The 19186-nt window shown below is 32.4% G+C and overlaps 1 protein-coding gene across 8 annotated transcripts in view; it reads right to left on the bottom strand.

Moving 5' to 3' along the window:
• The window catches only part of LOC106687799 (putative leucine-rich repeat-containing protein DDB_G0290503), a gene marked incomplete at its 5' end in the record, with an annotated part of 53919 nt that overhangs the window by 14572 nt on the left and 20161 nt on the right, over positions 1–19186 (bottom strand). For 7 of the 8 annotated variants that reach the window (XR_001344224.2, XR_001344225.2, XM_014431892.2 and 4 more), the window contains 10 exon segments: positions 1704–1899; positions 4672–4827; positions 6042–6173; positions 8058–8277; positions 12163–12243; positions 14556–14627; positions 14749–14823; positions 15176–15256; positions 16341–16448; positions 17307–17450. Coding sequence is in view for 6 of the 8 variants with exons in the window: in XM_014431892.2 (XP_014287378.1) it covers positions 1704–1899; positions 4672–4827; positions 6042–6173; positions 8058–8277; positions 12163–12243; positions 14556–14627; positions 14749–14823; positions 15176–15256; positions 16341–16448; positions 17307–17450 (1265 nt within the window). 8 annotated transcript variants of the gene reach the window in all.

Genomic DNA, 19186 nt, shown 5'->3' with positions numbered 1-19186 from the left:
TTTTCCTTTGAATCAACCTTTCTCACAAACACAAAAATAGAAAAAATATCTAAACTTTTGAAATAACACATCAAAAATCCTGTAAATCTATCTGGCTGACAGCTGTAACTTGTGATATCCATTTGATTCCACCTGTATCCAAACTAGTATCCTCAGCTGTTCATATGCGATATACATACTTAGGCTAAAAAACTAGTGAAATATAGATTCTTTCATCTCTTGTTCATTATTACCAGCCTCCTATAGATATTTATCAAGTTTTTTTTTATCCTTAAGAACTTTAATGAACTTATACTATACTTAAAAAAATCTTTCAAACATAAGGAGAACTCTGTAAATTCAAAACAAAAATAGTTAAATGATGTAATAAACAACACTGAATTCAAGAAGTGTAATTGGATTCAGAACAAATTAAGACCTATCCGATGCCATCTTTAATCATCTCCCTAACTCCTTTCCATTCCCCTACAGAGAACATAAAATAGGCATATTGAGTAAACTATAAAGAAGCCAGGAGGGTCTTCTGAACTCTAGCAAGGATTCAACAAATCATATTATTAGAGGGGACCTGCTGTAATTAAAACTAGACAGCAGTGATGAAGTGCATCCCTTCAAGATTTATCGCTTGAAATTTTAATCCATAACAATAATTCATTTATTATTTTCAAAAGTGTAATTTATAATCCTTACCCACTTGACCCTCCAATTTTAAAGTTAAAAAGTTTCTATAAAACAAATTTGAACTCAATTCAAATTGTGAGAAATACAATGGAGCATAAAAGGCTCAGTCAATAAGCACATAATATTTCAGTTTATAGGAAGACAATCTGAGTGGTGGTCAAGAAAGGTAAAAAAAAATTGAGGCAGTCTTAGGACTGGCCAACAAAAGTAAAACTTCTGCAAGTGAAATAATGTTTTAAAATGTTATTAATGATGATATTACTTTTTTTAATAATATAATAACATTTATATTTATTCCAAAAAACAAATTATAATATTATTTATTCAATAATAATAACATTATTATTATTTATTCAAAAAAACAAATGGTAGGGTAATGGTGGGGCTGAGAGTATTGGGCAAACAATGTTCTGTCTAGGACAGAAACACTCTAGACAAACAAATATGGATACTCCATACATGTTTACCCTAACAACAATAAAAATTCAAATGTATTACTACATTAATTTACCCTAACATCTTTTCCACTTTTTACCTCTTTAAATTAGTATAATTTTCAATTATAACTCTTAACAAAGAGGATGAAACACAGAAAACATTTCTCTCACTTACAGTATGCATCTACAATTTTTAGTTATTGAGATATTTTAATCTAACTGCAAAACATAACGAGTGTTGCCCCCACCATTTCCATTTCCTCTTGAGCATTTCCTCGTGTCACAAAATCAATTTACTCCCATGTATATTTTTTTCTTGAGTTTCAGAATGTTATCAAAAAAGTTTCACTTCAAAAATAGCAGAAAAACTATTTATTAGTAACTGATGTTTTACCCAACTTCGCAGAGCTGAATTCTGGAAGAAAAGCCCTACAATAATGACCACTACACAGATCATCTTCCTATTATCATTTACTGTCAACTAATTATCTTTCAACTTTTTTTTTTGCAGAGTTATCTTTGATATTGTTTCCTAAATTTGATAAGACAACAAATTAATTATAGTTAACTCAAAAAGTAAATGACCTTTATCATTTCGGATTCCAGAACCAACAAATGGGCCAAACTTAGTCAAATAACAATCAAGGGTAGCTACATGAATCCCTTGCGTCACGCGGCTGATTGCAGCAAGGTTGTAACCCTTTGCAGCCATTCCTGCTGCAACCTTAAATTGAAGAACGATACCATTATGTCCCCTGCGTCCATATCTCCATTTTTCAGGCTAAAATATAAATATGATAATTTTATTTAATGAATGATTATAAAGTAATTAATTATTACTAGATCAGAACATATGAAATGTCAGTTCCCACGTCATGAAGTATATGAAAGAAAACAAACTTTAGCCAAATCATATTTATTCAAAATAACTTTTGTTAGCTTTGTAGTAGCCTACTACTCTCGTCATTCATTACAGCTCGACCAAAAGACCGAGATGTAAACCACTAATAGATTAAGCCAATCAACATATCATATTAATTTGTGATAGTTCTAGTAAATAATATAAATCAGCTTATGTAATAACTAGGGGGTCCTGTTACACTATAGCCGTGAGTCAACCCTGTGGGTTCTGGAGCCCTCCTGAAGTCCACCCAGCCTCATAAATTTGGTACCTTTTTTTTTTCCGGCAAAGAAGCACTGTGGCCACAGAGGGCCTATTGTACGCCGTCCCTCCTCTGCTCAAAAAAGGCCAATTGCCTTTGCAAATCTGGACACTGTGTAAGGATCCACTGTCTCGCAAAGTTTGGGGTCCAAGATATGATCCTTACCCTTTGGTGAGGAATCGTGTTCTTGCTACTACGTCACATCTGCAAATGATGTGGTAAGCAGTCTCTTCATCCTTCCTCCAGAACCTGCACATAGGGGACTCTATCAATCTCATTTTATAGAAATGCTTATTTAGCTGACAGTGTCCTGTGTATAGACCTGTCACCCATCTTAAAATACTCCTATCCATATTAAGAAGACAATTACTTCTTTTCGGACAGGATCCCTTGAGGAACATTTTTGATTGTTCCATTCCTCTGGTATTTCTCTAGAGTAACCCAGCCTTGCTTTCAGCAATCATTTTGATGTGCTTCTTCGCATGGCTGAGACTAATCCCACATATGCGGTCAGGTGTAAAAGGAGCGGATTCAGATCCTTTCCTTGCTAGGTAGTCCGCTCGCTCATTACCTTTAATGCCCTTATGTCCAGGCACCCATTCCACCCGCACCTTGTTGGCCAAGGAGAGTTCAAGTTAACCTTACACTCCTCCACCAATTTAGAGCAGGTTACATAGTTATCCAGCGCATAGATGGCTGCCTGACTGTCCGTGTAAATCGTAATTACCCTTTCCCTCGTGCCCTCTTCTATTAAATTCTGGGCACAGACATTTATTGCAAACACCTCAGCCTGGAATACTGTGGTGTGTTTTCTTAACACCTCCATATTCCTGCTCCAGATCCTTGTTCCATTAAGGATCCGTCTGTGTAGCAGTTTATCCCATTGTACGGCTTGTGTGGGGTAGACCCTTCATTCCTTACACTATAGTAAGTGTTCTTGTATTTCTTCACCTGATGATTAGAATGCATAGCCAGGATCCCATCTTCATTGATCCTTCTGAACAGTCTACCATGTCCCTCATAAGTTAGGGAATGGTAGTTTGTTCCTAGTTTCAAAACCCTATATGCAGAACTAAGGGCTTGAGCTTCAATCTCTATATGGAGAGGTTTAATGTTCAGAAAAACTTCCATTGTTGCAGAAGAAGTAGTGCTTATGGCACCCGTTATCATGAGGCATGCCAGTCTCTGAAGTTTCCCGAGCTAAGCTTGGGATTTCCTGGTCATAGCCCTGTGCCACCATACGATAGCAGCATATAGGACAATGGGTCTTATCGCTGCCATGTTCTATCAATATATAACTTTTGGTTTAAGGCCCCAGGATTTGCCTACGGCTCCTTTACATGCCCAGAGACACCTCAGTGCCTTCATACTGCTCCTTTCAACATGAAGTTGCCACTTCAGTTTACTATAAAGGGTAACGCCAAGATGTTTGAATTCACTGCAGAATCCTAATCGTTCACCGTTAAGATACAGCGACCTGATTGCAATGTTCCGCCTGTTAGTGAAGACACAAAGACTGATCTTTTGAGGATTGATTCTCAGACCATATTCCTGGCACCATCCATTCATAAGGTCTACCGATGTTTGAAGCGGTCCTGAAATAGTTTCTGGGTATTTGCCTCCTATCAACACAGCGATATCATCAGCATATCCCTGCATGTAAAAACCTTCCTTATTGGATGTGATAAGTAAGGTGCCCACCACTATACACAACAGCATTGTTGACTGAATCAAAATATAATATTCTTTCAATTAAACTCAGTATCGCAATGTTCACGACTTGTACATAAATTAATTCAATAAAACATATGACTTTTCTCTCTCCCTCTGCCTGCTATCTCATACCCCTACGCTGCTGCTACTAATTTTTTTTGTATCGTCTTACTTATATGAGTATAATACCAGAAATTTAGTTCAAGCATTAAATTTTAAGCAACAAAACTCAAAATTTAGTGTCCATACAATAAAATGTAGAATTTGTGGAGAAAAAACTCAAAATTGTGAAAAACCTCAAAAAGTGCAATTTTGTGCAAATAAAATTAGAGTTTTAAATGTCATTTCGATGATTTGAGCTTCAGTCAAGGTTTGGTGGAATTTAAAGCTAGGGAACAAAAAATGCAATTGCATAGTAATCCGGTCTTTAGTAATAACCATGTAATATATTATGTTTCTTAATCCACTTATATTTGTAGCAAGACACATCAGTAGCCAAAACTCAGCTATCTAAATCAATCCTATTCACTCTACAATTCCTCTGAGTGTAACTGAGGGCAAAAAATAGTATCATTAAAGTCATTCTATAATTTGGCTTATACTCATAGGAACTGGCATGTCCTATATCGCAAGTCAACATTATTAATTAATACATTAATAAAAATTAAACTTGTAACCTGATGGTCAGATATATCATCTCTGGCTAAAACAAGTTCTGCATCAATACCAAGTTTGCGAGCTCGTTCAATAGCAAATAAAAAACTCAATCTTTCTTCATTTTCATTAAGGATTATTATGACCACTCCTTCACCTGAATCCAGTTCCTTTATTGCCTATAATACAAATAAAAATAGAAGTTAAAATCATTTTTAGAATGTTTACAAATTTAGTAATAGGAGCGGAGATAAAACTTTACAACTTTACTTCTTGAAATAATAAAACATTTTAATTTAAACAAAATGTATAAAGATAATATTTTCCAATTTAATAATTTATATTTATTGAATTTTACTACTTCATGGAAAGTAGTTGGTTTTGGTAAGAATTTATTCATGATCTTTATTATCCTCCACAATTCAACTTTGGCAGTAATAACATGGTTTGTTCACAAAGTTTCAAGACTGGTCTCATAATCAAAAATGTATTGAATATTTCTTGCACAGCAAAGTTAAAGTTTTCAATATATATAACTCCAGCACCAACACCAACACTCCGCTTGCAGTGTTTTTCTATTGTTCATAGGCTCGCTCGACCTCTCCACGCGGAAGGCTTTTAAGAAACCCATTGAAGCTGCCTGGACTGCTGGGACCATGTCAAATCACTTCCCTTTCAAGTCTTTATCATTCGGGAAAACAAAAAGAAGTTGCTGGGAGTTAGGTCAGGACTGTAGGATGACTATAGCAGTTTAACTTAGCTAAAACTTTGGTGGCTAGCAATGTTTGAGAAGACACTTTGTCATGATGTAGAAACCAACTACCTTTGGTCTCTGGGCAGACTCAATCATTCAAATTGCAGAGTACTCCAATGTAAAACTAACCTCTGGCAGTCTGCCCAGCAGGACAAGCTCTTTGTGGAATACTCCTTTGGGGTTAAACTCAGGAAAAAAAAGTTTTGAAGTTTTGGATGTAGTCATCAAAGATTTGACCAAGCTCAATGTGGCAAAACTTCTATAGCCACTCTATAGCCTCGATCTAACTCCCAGCAATTAAGAAAGACCTGATAGAAAATCAATTTGACAGTTCCAGCAGCAGCTATGACGGATCCCTTAAAAGGCTTCTGAGTGAAGAGTTCCAAGGAGCCTAAAAACAATCGAAAAAACACTGATAGCGGTGTGTTCATCAATTTTAGGTTATGAGACCAGTCCAGAAACTTTGTGAATCCACCATATAGGTAGATATTTGGCTATGTATTTTTCACAATTAATCTATTTATCAACCTATGGTTAACTTCCCTGTTATATATAAACCAAATTTAATTGTTAGAAAACTTTAATTGATTTTTATAAAGAAATAAAAGCAAATCTTCAAGAAAAATCAAATAGAAATACCTGAAGAATTGTTCGGGGAATAGGCCCATTTCTTTCATTTCCAAGTACGACACCATCTAACATCCCTGTACAGACATATTCAGCATAGAGGGGATCAAGACCTGTCCTTCCTCCAGATAATACTTTCACTCTCTATAGCATAAAATAAACAACTAAAAAACGTATAATCTATACTAGTTCTTTACAAGTGCATACTTCATATTTTTTAGCTAAAATAGCAAATTAACAGATTCTAATTTCGCAGCCTCAGTATTTTGAAATAAAATATAAATTTATTTATTCTGGTACTGATATCTCGTTAGAATAAGTCAGATAAATGATAAAATTGCCCATTAGGATGAAGTTCAGTTAACTGAAGTCCAATTGAAGAAAACTGAGCAATCAGATAATAAGTTGGTGTTATAGAAAATAGATTTTATTATTTTGTTTGTAAAATAAAATGGTAGATGGCAACATTGCTCTGGCATGGGATAGCTTGGCGTCTATTGGTGAAAACACACTCTCGATGTCTTTGTTTATAAAACCCTCCCCAAATTCCACAACAATTGGTAAGTTTATTTATGAAGATGAGGAGAATAGTAAAACTGCCTCAGGGTGAAAATTGAAAAAGAGGATATTTGGGATACATGATTTTTTCAGGGAAGTGTTTGGTCAAATATGACATGATGTAAGGAACCATATTGAATCAATTAAAAAATAAGCGAGGAAAAGTGGAAATAGGTTTTATGAGAGGATCAGATCCAATAACATTTGATTTAGATGTATTAGGATCAAAGGAAATGAGTCTTAAACACCAATACAATTAAGATATTTTAGCAACTTGTTGGGAGCAAGTTAAGAGTTTAGAAGGGTAAAAGAAAAAGTATATCTGGTGGTTTTCAGCATATAGACGACAGAATGAAGGATATATCTACATGAGTCATTTATATGCAATGGAGAAAAGAGCAAGAGAAAACCACACCACAAGTAAGAAAGGATTTTGAGGGTGAGAAGGGAAATTAGGAAAGGCATAATCGGGAACAATTTGGCAAGGAAAGAACTCAGAGCTTGGAGACTAGAATTATGTGATCAACCATGTTGAAAGCTTTATAAAAATCAAGGAGAATTAAGATGGTATTTTCTATTCTAGGATTTTAACTATATGATAATGGTGTTTAGTATTTCTTCTTTGGTACTCACATTGTATTACTATTTTAAAATATTGCTACTTAAATGTAAAAATTATTAATTTACTCTTAAATAACAACAAAATAGTTTTAATTTTTACTAAGTGTTTATTTGGGTTTTTATTCACCATAAGGAAAATACTATAACAAAATATTGAAAAATTAGGAGGGAAAGGGCAAAGAGAAACTTTTTCATTCCAGCAGCATGGAGTACTAAGTAATCACACACCAAACTACATTCTCTTGAAAACAAATATGAGTGAAAAGAAGTATTAAAATAAAAAATATTGTGGCAGTTTCAACAGCATTACATATTCATTGCACAGGCCTGTTTCATACTTCATGATGATTACATGACCAAGCGCATGCAGATGCATAATATCCGATATTTATGCAGCAAAATAAAAGGACCAATCACTTTCAATTACATATTTATTCTGAAATAATTTATTTTTACTGGTTCTACAAACTTTTTTTTTTTTACTGAATTATACTTAATTACTGTGTAATTAATTACCACAAATAAAATATGAAGAAGATGGTCAGGGTAGCATGTAAAAACAAATAGTTGTTAACTATTTTTGTTCCTTTTTTACTGCAACCCTGACCATCTCTTCATATTTGAAATTATACGGTCAATTATTTATTTATAGAACCCAAATAAAGTAGATAACTGTAAGTTGTGTTAAGTGCCAATTTTATAAATATTTCAATTATTTGTTAGTTATTTTATATAATGAATAAAACAACAATATGTATGTACCTCTTACATTACCCATGTAAGGCCCACCAGGCCGATCTAGTATTAAATAAATGAATTAAAAAAAATAATAAAAAATGTACAATGTACCTTTTTGTATTGAGGTCGAATTATGATACGCTCATTTTTCATCATTTGTGCTTCTAAATTAACTAAAAACAGCCCTTGCCGTCCAAAATCATTCCACACTACAAAGAAACGGGATTTGTTATATTTTGTAGTTAATTTCCGTTTCGACAGCGCCTCAAGGAAATCTATACCAGCTTTTTCAACATTTTTTTTTGTGGCATGTTTATGGATGAAAGCTCTCCTGTCAGAAAATAATATAAATGATGATAAACAAAAACTAATAGAATGGAAGATATTTTTAAGACAAAAAAATGACTTATTTTATAACACAATTTAAAGCTGTATTATATTAACTTTATATCACACCAGAAAGCATTGTGAAGATCAATTATACCTTAGAGAAAAACTACCTTTTGGTGTACTAAATAGTAATATATCATAGTAATTAGATGTTTAAAACAGAATTAAAAAAGTAGAAATAGAGAGGATTTAATTATTTTTATTATATATTCTTAGTTTATTAATTATCCACAATTGAGAGGCAAAGTTGCTTTAAAAAGAATAATTATAGGTGTTAAAATACACTTAGTAAACAAATAATTTTGTTAAAATCATTTAATAGTAATTTAAGGATTTTTAAATTTAAAAATTACATATATTTTTTGAATCATATATATCATAACTATTGATTCAATCATGATAATAGCTTAAAGAAAATCCAGTGCTAAGTATGCAGATGTGAGATATTGTATAAAGTCAACTATAAATGATTAAATGTTCATTTATGGGTCATTTTCATGATAATAGACCCTTCTAGTATGATGATTTAAAAAAAAAAATCATATAAATATCTTAATCAAAATTTTTGTGTGCGTTTCTTAACTATTTAGACCTTATCACTAATGAATCCCCTCAGCCTGACCTTAATTCTTTCCAATGGAACATCATATATTCCTATAACTTCATTGACCCTATGGTAACCACCCTGACCTCAAACCTAAAATCCATATCAGATATCCATGCTCCTTTGAAAATCAGAACCATACGCCGTTCCACTGTACCTTGGCTGACCCCCGAAATAAAGGAAATGAAAAGAAGAGGTGCAGTGAGGCGCAAATACTGTCGAACCCGCTTACCTGCCGATTATATGTCTTTCAAGATCCTCCGGAATGAAACCCAATCCGCAGTCTGACTTGCTAAAGCCACCTACTTTCATAATACCCTTTCCAATGCTCCTGATTCCAAATCCAAATGGAAAATACTTCGTAACCTATCCCTACCAGAATCCAATAATCTCAGTTCACTCCACATGACTCCAGATGACCTCAATAACTATTTCTTATTCTATACTCATAATTCCTCTATTTCCGATATTCAACATCAGAATTTCAATCCTGAAGACTTCTTCCTCTCACATCTGTCCTACGATGAATTACTTTCCCCTGTCCTAAATTCCCACACTAATGATTATGGCCCTGATAGAATTCCAGTAAAACTAATAAAATCCAGCCTCCCTGTCGTTATTCCCGTTCTTTACCAGATCTACAACTTTTCATTGCAAAACTCCATATTCCCATCTTCCTGGAAAACTGCCATTGTCCGACCGTTGAAGAAAATTTCCAACCCTAGCTCACTCCACGACTTCCGTCCTATTTCTCTTCTATCTAACCTTTCCAAACCGTTAGAACGCCTTGTCCAAAATCAACTCTCCAACTTCCTAGATGAACGTTCCCTTATCAATCCTTTCCAATCTGGCTTTCGATCTGGCTACTCGACGCAATCCGCTCTCCTTAAAATAACCCATGACCTCCAAAACTTCATTGAACACCAAAACCTCACAATCCTCATCCTTCTAGATTTTTCCAAAGCATTTGACACTGTTTACCATAACATCCTCTTTACTAAATTGCGTAATCTTCCTCTATCCAAAAGTGCCCTGTGCTGGTTCAAATCCTTTCTCTCAAATCGGTCCCAGTATGTAGTCATCCCAGGTGAACCTCCATCTAAAACCCTCCCCCTTTCCTGTGGTATTCCTCAAGGCTCTTCTCTATCTCCTACTCTGTTTGCTATTTACATTAATGACCTTCCCCTCCAGATCCATCACCCGCAATACCACATCTATACAGATGATTTCCAAATATACCTGTCCTTCCCGCCTTCTAACCTATTACCAGTCACAGAGAAACTTCAAGAAGATCTGGATGGGATTTGCGAATGGGCAAGAGCTAACAAGTTGAAGCTTAATGCGGAGAAGACGAATCAATCTTAATAGGCTCCAATCATCTCCTTAAAACTGTTTCTAATATTCCAACTCTGTTCCTACATTATAGTTCCATCAAATTTTACCCCACCATCAAAAACCTGGGAATAACCTTTGATCAAACACTTTCCTAGAAAAACCATGTATCCAATATCTCCCGCCGTACCTTTTCAACTTTAAAACGTTTAAATTACTTCCGCCACCAATTTCCATTTGAAACTCGTAGACTCCTGGTCACTTCTCTAATATTTCCCCACTTTGACTATTGCTGTTCAGTATATGGGGGCGTCTCTGGGGGTTTCGAGGCAAAATTAAAATGTTTGATTAATTGCTGTGTACGATACATCTTCGGGATCCCAAGGAACGCCTCTGTTTCCCGTTTTTATGCAGAGTTGGAGTGACTTTATCCTTCCTACCACCTAAGTATTTCTTGGCTTCCTTCATCTTCCAAGTCCTCTAATCCCGCCGTCCATCATACATCTCTGAGCTCCTTTAATTCAAATCCTCTATAGAGGAAACCTATAGGTTCCCGCAATACCCATTCACGGTCTTCAGATTTATACACAAGGGCCTATTAATTCCATTTCCTATCCATTCAGACCCCATAAAATTGTAAATTAATATAATTGTAAATATGTATGTAAACTATTATATCATTCTCAATTATTTTTACATTGTTTTCTTTTCTATTTTTTATTTATTCATTTTTTTTTGTTATTGTTCAACTGATTAAAAGTGAGAAAGTAACCTATAATTATTTTTTTATAATGACTGTTTATATTTCTTTGTATTTTTTGTTTAAGTATTTCTCCTCAGCCCTCATCTATTGATTTCTCTGTATTATTCTAAAGGGACTCGTCCCAGAATAAATAAATTATTATTATTATTTGGCTTCTAGGGTCAAAATAATTTTAGAAAAAATTATTTCAATTCATTTGAAATGAAATTTGAAGAATAAATCTTCAAATAATTTATTTTACTTGAATCTCAGTCATTTTGCTCTCATTTTTGTATTGTAAATTTGTTTCATAATGGTTTCCCTTTCTTGTCAGGATTTTATAGAAAGGACATGGTTTCAAAGCAATTCGGTTATAATTCTTATAAATTGTAAATGTATATCTTATTTTATTGATTTGTGGGTCTTACTGTTTGTGCTAATTGTTTAGAAGAACTGTTTATATTTTTATTTTGTATATTACACATGGCTATCAACAATCTTCAGATGTAAAATAATCAAATACTTTTTTTTTTACAAATTTATAATTTTGACAACTAGTTATTTTCAATTTATTTTAGACAATCAAGTGTAATGTGTTTATTACAGCAACTGTTCTATAATATAAACTACAACAGTTACAACCACAGTTGTAAATTATCATCACGTTAACGCACCTTAACGATAATAGTTTCACTATCACAGCAAATATAGTATGAAAATACTGCCTTGACAGTAAATGCTGTCAGGAAAACAAATATTATACATTTTTCACCATTGCAGTGTCTACAACAGCTGCTGCAATTGTGGTAAAGTATCACCGTGAAAACAGGCTTTGATGTAAAAGTAGTCACAGGCGCTATATATGTGTAGTGCCAATTATCATGCCAGATCTAGGAAAAAAATGCTGTCATGATGCAATTATATAGTTATATAGCAATTTACTCCAAACCAGTTGCTATGACTGTTACAGCAATGTATGGTTGTAAACTATCTCAGTGTAATCATTATTTAAAAAATTGTCATTTTGTGAAATAATCTTTTAATTTATTTAATAAATACATTATTCAAACTAAATTGTAGGAAGCTTATTATTGGAAAACTTATAAGTTAAAAATACATATTTTAGAAAAAATAGATAATATATTTACATTCTTTTAATGGCATTGGTGTTAACGAACTTCAGTGGTCCACACACAAAATCAATATGATACTTTTCAGGCTGTAAAATGCTATCAAACAATTATTGATAAAAAAAAGTCATTTGTAATTTTATAAAAAATAATAAGAAAAATAAATTGGTAAAGAGAATCATGTACTAATAATCTTTTAAAAAATTTCAGCACTAAAAATATTTTTCATAACTAATTTGATGAAGTATTCATTTGTAACTTTGATTTTAATTTAATAAGATTGAATATTTCATTATTTTAATCAAGTCCACATGATACATCAAGTTACATAATTATAAAGTAAACAGGCTCATTTTCAGGTTATAGATTATGAAATACAATTGTTAAAACTAGGAGACAAAATTTGACTGCAGATGGAGAGGCAAAGAGTTATTATTACATCTCTTACAAGATGTTCCTCCGAGAACATCCCCCTCATCAAACATTTTCCAGACATATTAATGACTAACTGAACTTTTTCCACTATTCCCAACATCGATCATAGGCAGACAATTTACAAATATAGCTACTCTTCCAATAGGCTCAAGGTGTCTCACAAGCTTCAGCATGACATTGACAACATTAATCTAATTTTAGTATCCTCCCTAATTCTCCTAAACATTGATCATGGAGAAATACCTAAAGACGACGAGATGACATTAGATAGAATAATAAATTCCTAAGATTTGTTTTTGGGATCCCCAGATGCTCTCCTATATATTTTGAACAATGGGAGTGTTATCCTAATTCCTAAGGAAAATACCCTCTTGAAGCCTTTATTATATGACGCCTTTATATATGACAATTTCAATCTTTAATTATAAAAACAAAAACCTTTTTATATTATTGATCTCCTCACCTTGCATTCCCCTCTTTCACAAACCTCTTGAACAAAAGATCCAAGACTACCAACTTGTATATCCCCCTCACATAGTTAATATCACCCAAACTATGACCCTGTCCACCTGAGAACATCTCAGCATTAGCTATAAAGGAGAACCTATAAAGATAGAGTTGACAATTAAGGACGTGGAAGCCTCCCAAAATAAGAGGCTCAAATGGAAACAATTGCAAACTGAGCAGAACTATGATTGTAATATTTGTAATGACTTCCTGGGACCAAGTGGGAAACTACTAAGGATGTCTTCAATATGCATCTAGCCTGTATTGCTGATTACAGAACCAAATTCATAGCAACTGCTTGTGAATCTACAAAATCTGTCTTGGATAAGGTTAAAAATAGGGCTTTGCAGCTAATATTTGAGGGAGCAATCTCTGCACTCATTGGTGCAATGGAAGAGCTTACATGGCCAGAGTCATGGTGATGGCAATGAGAGGTCAACAGCATTAAGATGGCAGAAAAGTGCTTGAGACTTCTAGTGAATCAATGGACAACACACAATCTGGGAAAGCAAAGGCTCACTACTCAAAAACCAATTTTGCTGAGCAGCAATTTTAGCTCTTGGAAAACAAACACCTAGTGACAGCTATATGATTGAAGATGCAAAGAAGATGGTCACAAATCTCATGGAAGTAAATCCAGAGACAATTTATAATAGGGGAAATGAAAAAGCAGACAAACTTGCGAGATCAAGGTGCTCCTTATTTCAACCAGATACCTCTTCCTTTAAGTAATGAAGCTTATGTGTCTCTGATAAGAAAAAAAGTTCAAGAAAAATACAAAGACCATCTGATGATCTTGGCAGATGCAAATTTTTGAGAAAATCTGTTAATACATCTTATCTGTTATCTTCCCTCAAATTTGCTGCATGAATATTTTTGATGAATTTTGGGCACCTTACAGGCCATAATTATCTACAGCTTCATCTAAATAAAATTGGAATAGCTGATTCACAAAATTCTTTGTTGTGTGACCAAAATCAGTCTATAATATTCATACCTTTCCCTCACAGATGATGCAGCAACAGCTGTGCTACTGAAATTAGACCATCACCAGGGTACCAAGTTATATTGGACTGCTACAACCAGGATGGAGTTAATTCCAAATAGAAATGGACAAAAGATAACTTGATAATACCCATTGGTGTACTTATTCAACACATAATAAAATATTGATAACATTTGTGCTTTGCTGCAAAAATATTAAGTCAAAGATAGCAGGCCATGAACTTCTACTCGAAGGACATCATAGGTGTTAACCGTTATACAGCATAAAATCAATAAATCTTAATAAACCAAGTTTTTGTTTAATATTTTTGTAAGGTCATTCAATTACCAACAATATGACAAAAGAATAAGGAGAATTTTTCTTGTAATTATTTTTTCTAAAACTGGAATGGATTTTGGCTAATCCTGGAAATTAATGTAACAAGCTATGAAATCAAATGACTCAAATAATATTTCATACTTACATATTTTCAAAATCATTCTCTAGACTGCTGAGCTGTTTTAGACGATTTTCACACCTACATTCTTGTTTATGCCTGATGATTAAAATCAAAAAGAAATGGAGTAACCATAATAAATACAAACATTACTGCTGTTCTATAAGGAGAAACAAGGAGTGTATTTTCATATTCATATTTATTATATAAAAAAACTTACTTTGTCTCATATGCTGCCTTAAGAATTAGTTTTGATGACCCTATTTTCTCTGTGCAACATGGTCCACCTTTCTTGCTACATGAATAAAGTAAAACAAAAATGAATTTCAGTTAAAACTGAAGTATTATACTTAATCTTTATCAAGAAACTGATAAAGATTAATATAAAAAGATTTGTATTAAGAAATATAATACAAGACAGATCAAACAGTAAAGTTGAATGAGATTAAATTCACTATATATACTAAGTTTGATTATTATTCAAATAATAATTAAACAAATAAAAAACTTAGCAATAGCTAAAATGTTAACAATAAGAAAAGAAGATTGTAATTCTATTCTCTCCTAGCTAGTTTAAGAAGAATAAGTTGAAGACAAACTAATAAATTAACAAACTTCATATTTGTGCGAACTATGACACAACATACCACTTTAATCCCAGCTCACGAACTAGCCTCTTCCTATGTATTACATTCTCTTGTCTCTCAATGAAAGGATCAGGTTTTGACCTAGAAAAACAACAATATATCACAACTAATAAGAAAGTCAAGAAAATACATTAATTCAGATATTATTTTAATGAATAAAAATGTAGTATAAATCTGTAATATAAAAAACTGTTAAGAATCTAATTGTTTAAATAGAATCCAATATTTTTTAGTTATACTGCAGTAGTAATAATAATAATTTAATAATAAACATATTATGTATTTAATAAAAGAAAGATGGTCCGGGTAGGGTCAGAGAAAATCTCAAATAGTTGTAAAACTATTTATTATGAGATGTTTCACCCCACATTGCAGGGCTTCATCAGGGCTAAAAAACAACAACACTTAAATGATGTAAAAATTAAAACAATATACAGTGAAACATAAAATTAAATAAGAATAATAAAGGTTTTAGACAATTAATGAAAATAGAAATAACAACAGATAAAAAAAAGAAATATAAAATAAAGTACACACTAAAAGATAGAAAAAGGGGAATTTAATAAAAGAGATCACACTACACATATAATGATAAACTTTCCACTCCCGTTGGCTCTGTTTATTCAAATAACCTTAACAAAAACAAAACTGAGTTTGTGTACAAAACATTATTTTATAATTATAATTGAATTGAGACAAATAAAAAAATATAATGAGTGGCTTGCAGTGGTTTTTAGAATAAGTTAAAGTATTCAAATCAAATATTAAATATCATTGTTTTTGTTATTAACTTTACTTTTATTTTTTATTATGAACTATTATTTCAATTTATTTATTTTATCTTAATTTTTTCTTTTATTTATAACATTGTAAATAGTTAGGGGTGTCTTTTGTATGAGGCTATAACCCCCCTCCCATAATCAATTGTTAAAAAAACATATCTCTTATATTAACCATTTAAGGCTCACCAGGCCAATTTTGTATTAAATAAAAAAAGAATCAAATATATATCAGTATAAATCTAAGAGTTATAAAAAGTTATAAAAAAAGCTACTTGCTGGAAACACAATTTAAAATAGATGTATTCAAAAATTGTATACACTTATATTTTTTATAAGTGAATAAAAAAATGTGATGCTAATAACAAGACAAATGATTAACTTACACAATTTTCCTTCCTTCCTCGAAAGCCATATTCCTTAGCTTCATTCTGACCATCTCGCCACAATTCATATCTGGTGAGGTACTATCTCCATGACTTTCTCCTGGCTCCCTGAAAACATAATTTCATAATTAATATCAATTTATACCTTATCATAGGCTATAAATAAATATAATAATAAATGATAAATATAAAAATAATTTCTGCATTTTTTTTTACCCCTTAAACATAACAAAACAATTTGAAAAATTGAAATTAAAAAACATTTGAAATACATTTTTATTTGGTTAATCCAATGTATTAATGGATATATCTTGTTACAATCACCAGCTGTTATACTCCAAAATCATAGTCCTTCAATAACGAAAGAATGCCCCCAAAAAACTGTTTTTTTTATAAACATTAGCAAAAATATTTAATCAGCTTCTATAATATGTTTCTATGGTTACTGATTATAAATAAAAACAATAGAATTGGTAGGAAATGCAGTGAAAGGGAACTACCAGTATTGCCAGGTATAAACAGTCATAAATTTACCAGGGCAAGAACCTGGCAGGAAATTCAAACTTGGACAAAGGAATGAGAATCAAATCGTGGAATTGGGATAAAAAGAGTCCTGAATGAGAAACGTAATGAAGTAGAGGATTGTCTTCACTTAACTTACAAGGCTTGAAAACTAGAAAATTAATGAATGAATGATATGGAATTTATTATATAATCAAAATTGATCTGGTATACCAGAGACATTGGACAAAAATGCCCTTTTTGCCTTTTTTGGATTAAACAATCATAAATTAATTTTGTTTCATAATATCGTTAACTCCATAAAAAAAAAAAAATATTTGTTTATATTTTTATGTACTTCATGAGCTTATAGATATATTCCATAACAAATCTGAATAATCACACATCAAGAAAGATCTCAAATGTTTAAGTTAAAATATTAAAATAAAAAATTAATTTATTTACTTGGACAATGGTATATCAAGGTTTTCTATCTCTTTTAACAATTCTTTTTCAAGGATTTCATATTGGCATTCGTCAACTTCACCATTCAATTTGTCATCAATTTTCTTCTTAAATTTTTTAAGATTGTGGATCAATTTTGTTTTGCTGAAAATAAATACATATCACATTTAAAAAATAAATAAAATTTGAACAAATAATAGTTTGCTAGCAACTTAAAGAATCTAAGTTGAATTTTTTTTTTTTTTTATTAAGGCAGGGTAGGTAATCAACATAGCCTGACCATAAAAAAAATTTAACACTTCTAGATAAAATTTTAATTAGCAAAGCCTCTGAATAAAGAAATCTGAAGACCTTTCCTGAAGCACTTGGACACCACTTCCTTTACATAACAACTCATTTTAATGTATCACTTGATTTGTCATCTTTCTCTTGCTCTAAATTTTCTACCAGCATAGAGGATTCCCATAAACCCACTTCTTTCATACTGCAGGATTCTCAAATTAAATTCTCAGGTTTGACCCCTTTTGGTAAAAAAAATGGTTGAGAATCTTAAACATTCCTCTATTCCCTTAAGGGTCTTTAGTAGTTGACCAACATTCAATCTAAATGTTCATTTTAATTTTTTTCTCTATTTCATGCTCAGATATCACAATAATATTTAAAACTTTCATACTTTAAGCTACAACTGCTTTTGTATTGTTTCTTTTTCATCCAAATAAGTTTTCCAGCCAGCTTTAACAAGTTTTACTTCATCATAACATCATCTTGTATTCTTAGTATTATTTTGTTCTTCATACATTCTCAGTATTCTGTTCTGCACCAAGCTTCCTCAATTTCCCTGGGTATTTGTATTGTTTCTCTTTTCTTTTTTTTTTTTTTTTAATAGGTCCAAACAGGTTTGTAGCGAGAGGGAGCAAGCGGTTTAGTCACAACTCACCAGAGCGCTGCACCTCGAGCCTCACCGAAGCTCTCAAATTTACATATTACTTTATTTTGTAAAAACATATTGTTATTTTTATATATTAATAATTTCTGTAACATAATACTTAACGATGTGATAAAACGATTATTAAACGATATCAAAACAATGCACGAACCTATCTCAAGCAGACATGTACGACCACTTCTCAGTCACAGCCAAATAGACTAGGCCTATAAATAAGGGGCTCTAAATCCTTCTCTTTGGTTTTTTCACCCCATCCCCCCTTCCTGCGAGGTGGCAGGGCAGGAAAGGTCCCAAAAACCCTATTAACATCACCTCATAGCTCCAACTTCTGATGCACCCCAACCCCCTCCCTCACACTTCTTTTGATTTCAGACTGTTTCTCTTATTATTTCACTATTATCTATTGTCTTTATTATTTTTATTTTTATTTATCTTTATTTTTTTATTTTTTATATTATATGCGATATAACACGAGGAGGCCCCTCACCTCCGGACTCAAATAGTTGCTGAACGGATAGCTCATAAGTAAAATTAAATATAACAGGTAACCTTTAAATACCAAAGGTAGTAAAAGGTAAGACACAACACGAATTACTTTTCTTTCTACACAGTAATGCACTACTAACTCACATTTTATTTCTGTTTTAGAGGGTTCGGAAAAAAAAAAAAAATTCTCTTTGGTTATCATGAGGAGGCCCCTCACCTCTGGACTAAAATAGCTCATATGTAAAATTAAATTTAACAGGTAACCTTAAAATACTAAATTCAACCAACACCTCAGGGACCTTTTACATTCCCAACAAATTAACTACCCGACTACAGAAATCTTATTTCCTATAATTCTGTTACCCCATGGTTTTATGGACTTCCAAAAATTCATAAGCCTGATACCCCACTCCGTCCGATCACTTCCAATATCAATTCTCCCTCTGTT

The sequence above is a fragment of the Halyomorpha halys genome, unplaced genomic scaffold (genome assembly GCF_000696795.3).
Source record: "Halyomorpha halys isolate HHAL.00 unplaced genomic scaffold, Hhal_1.1 Scaffold1014.1, whole genome shotgun sequence".
Taxonomy (NCBI): domain Eukaryota; kingdom Metazoa; phylum Arthropoda; class Insecta; order Hemiptera; family Pentatomidae; genus Halyomorpha; species Halyomorpha halys.
This window is presented reverse-complemented; position numbering and strand designations above follow the sequence as displayed.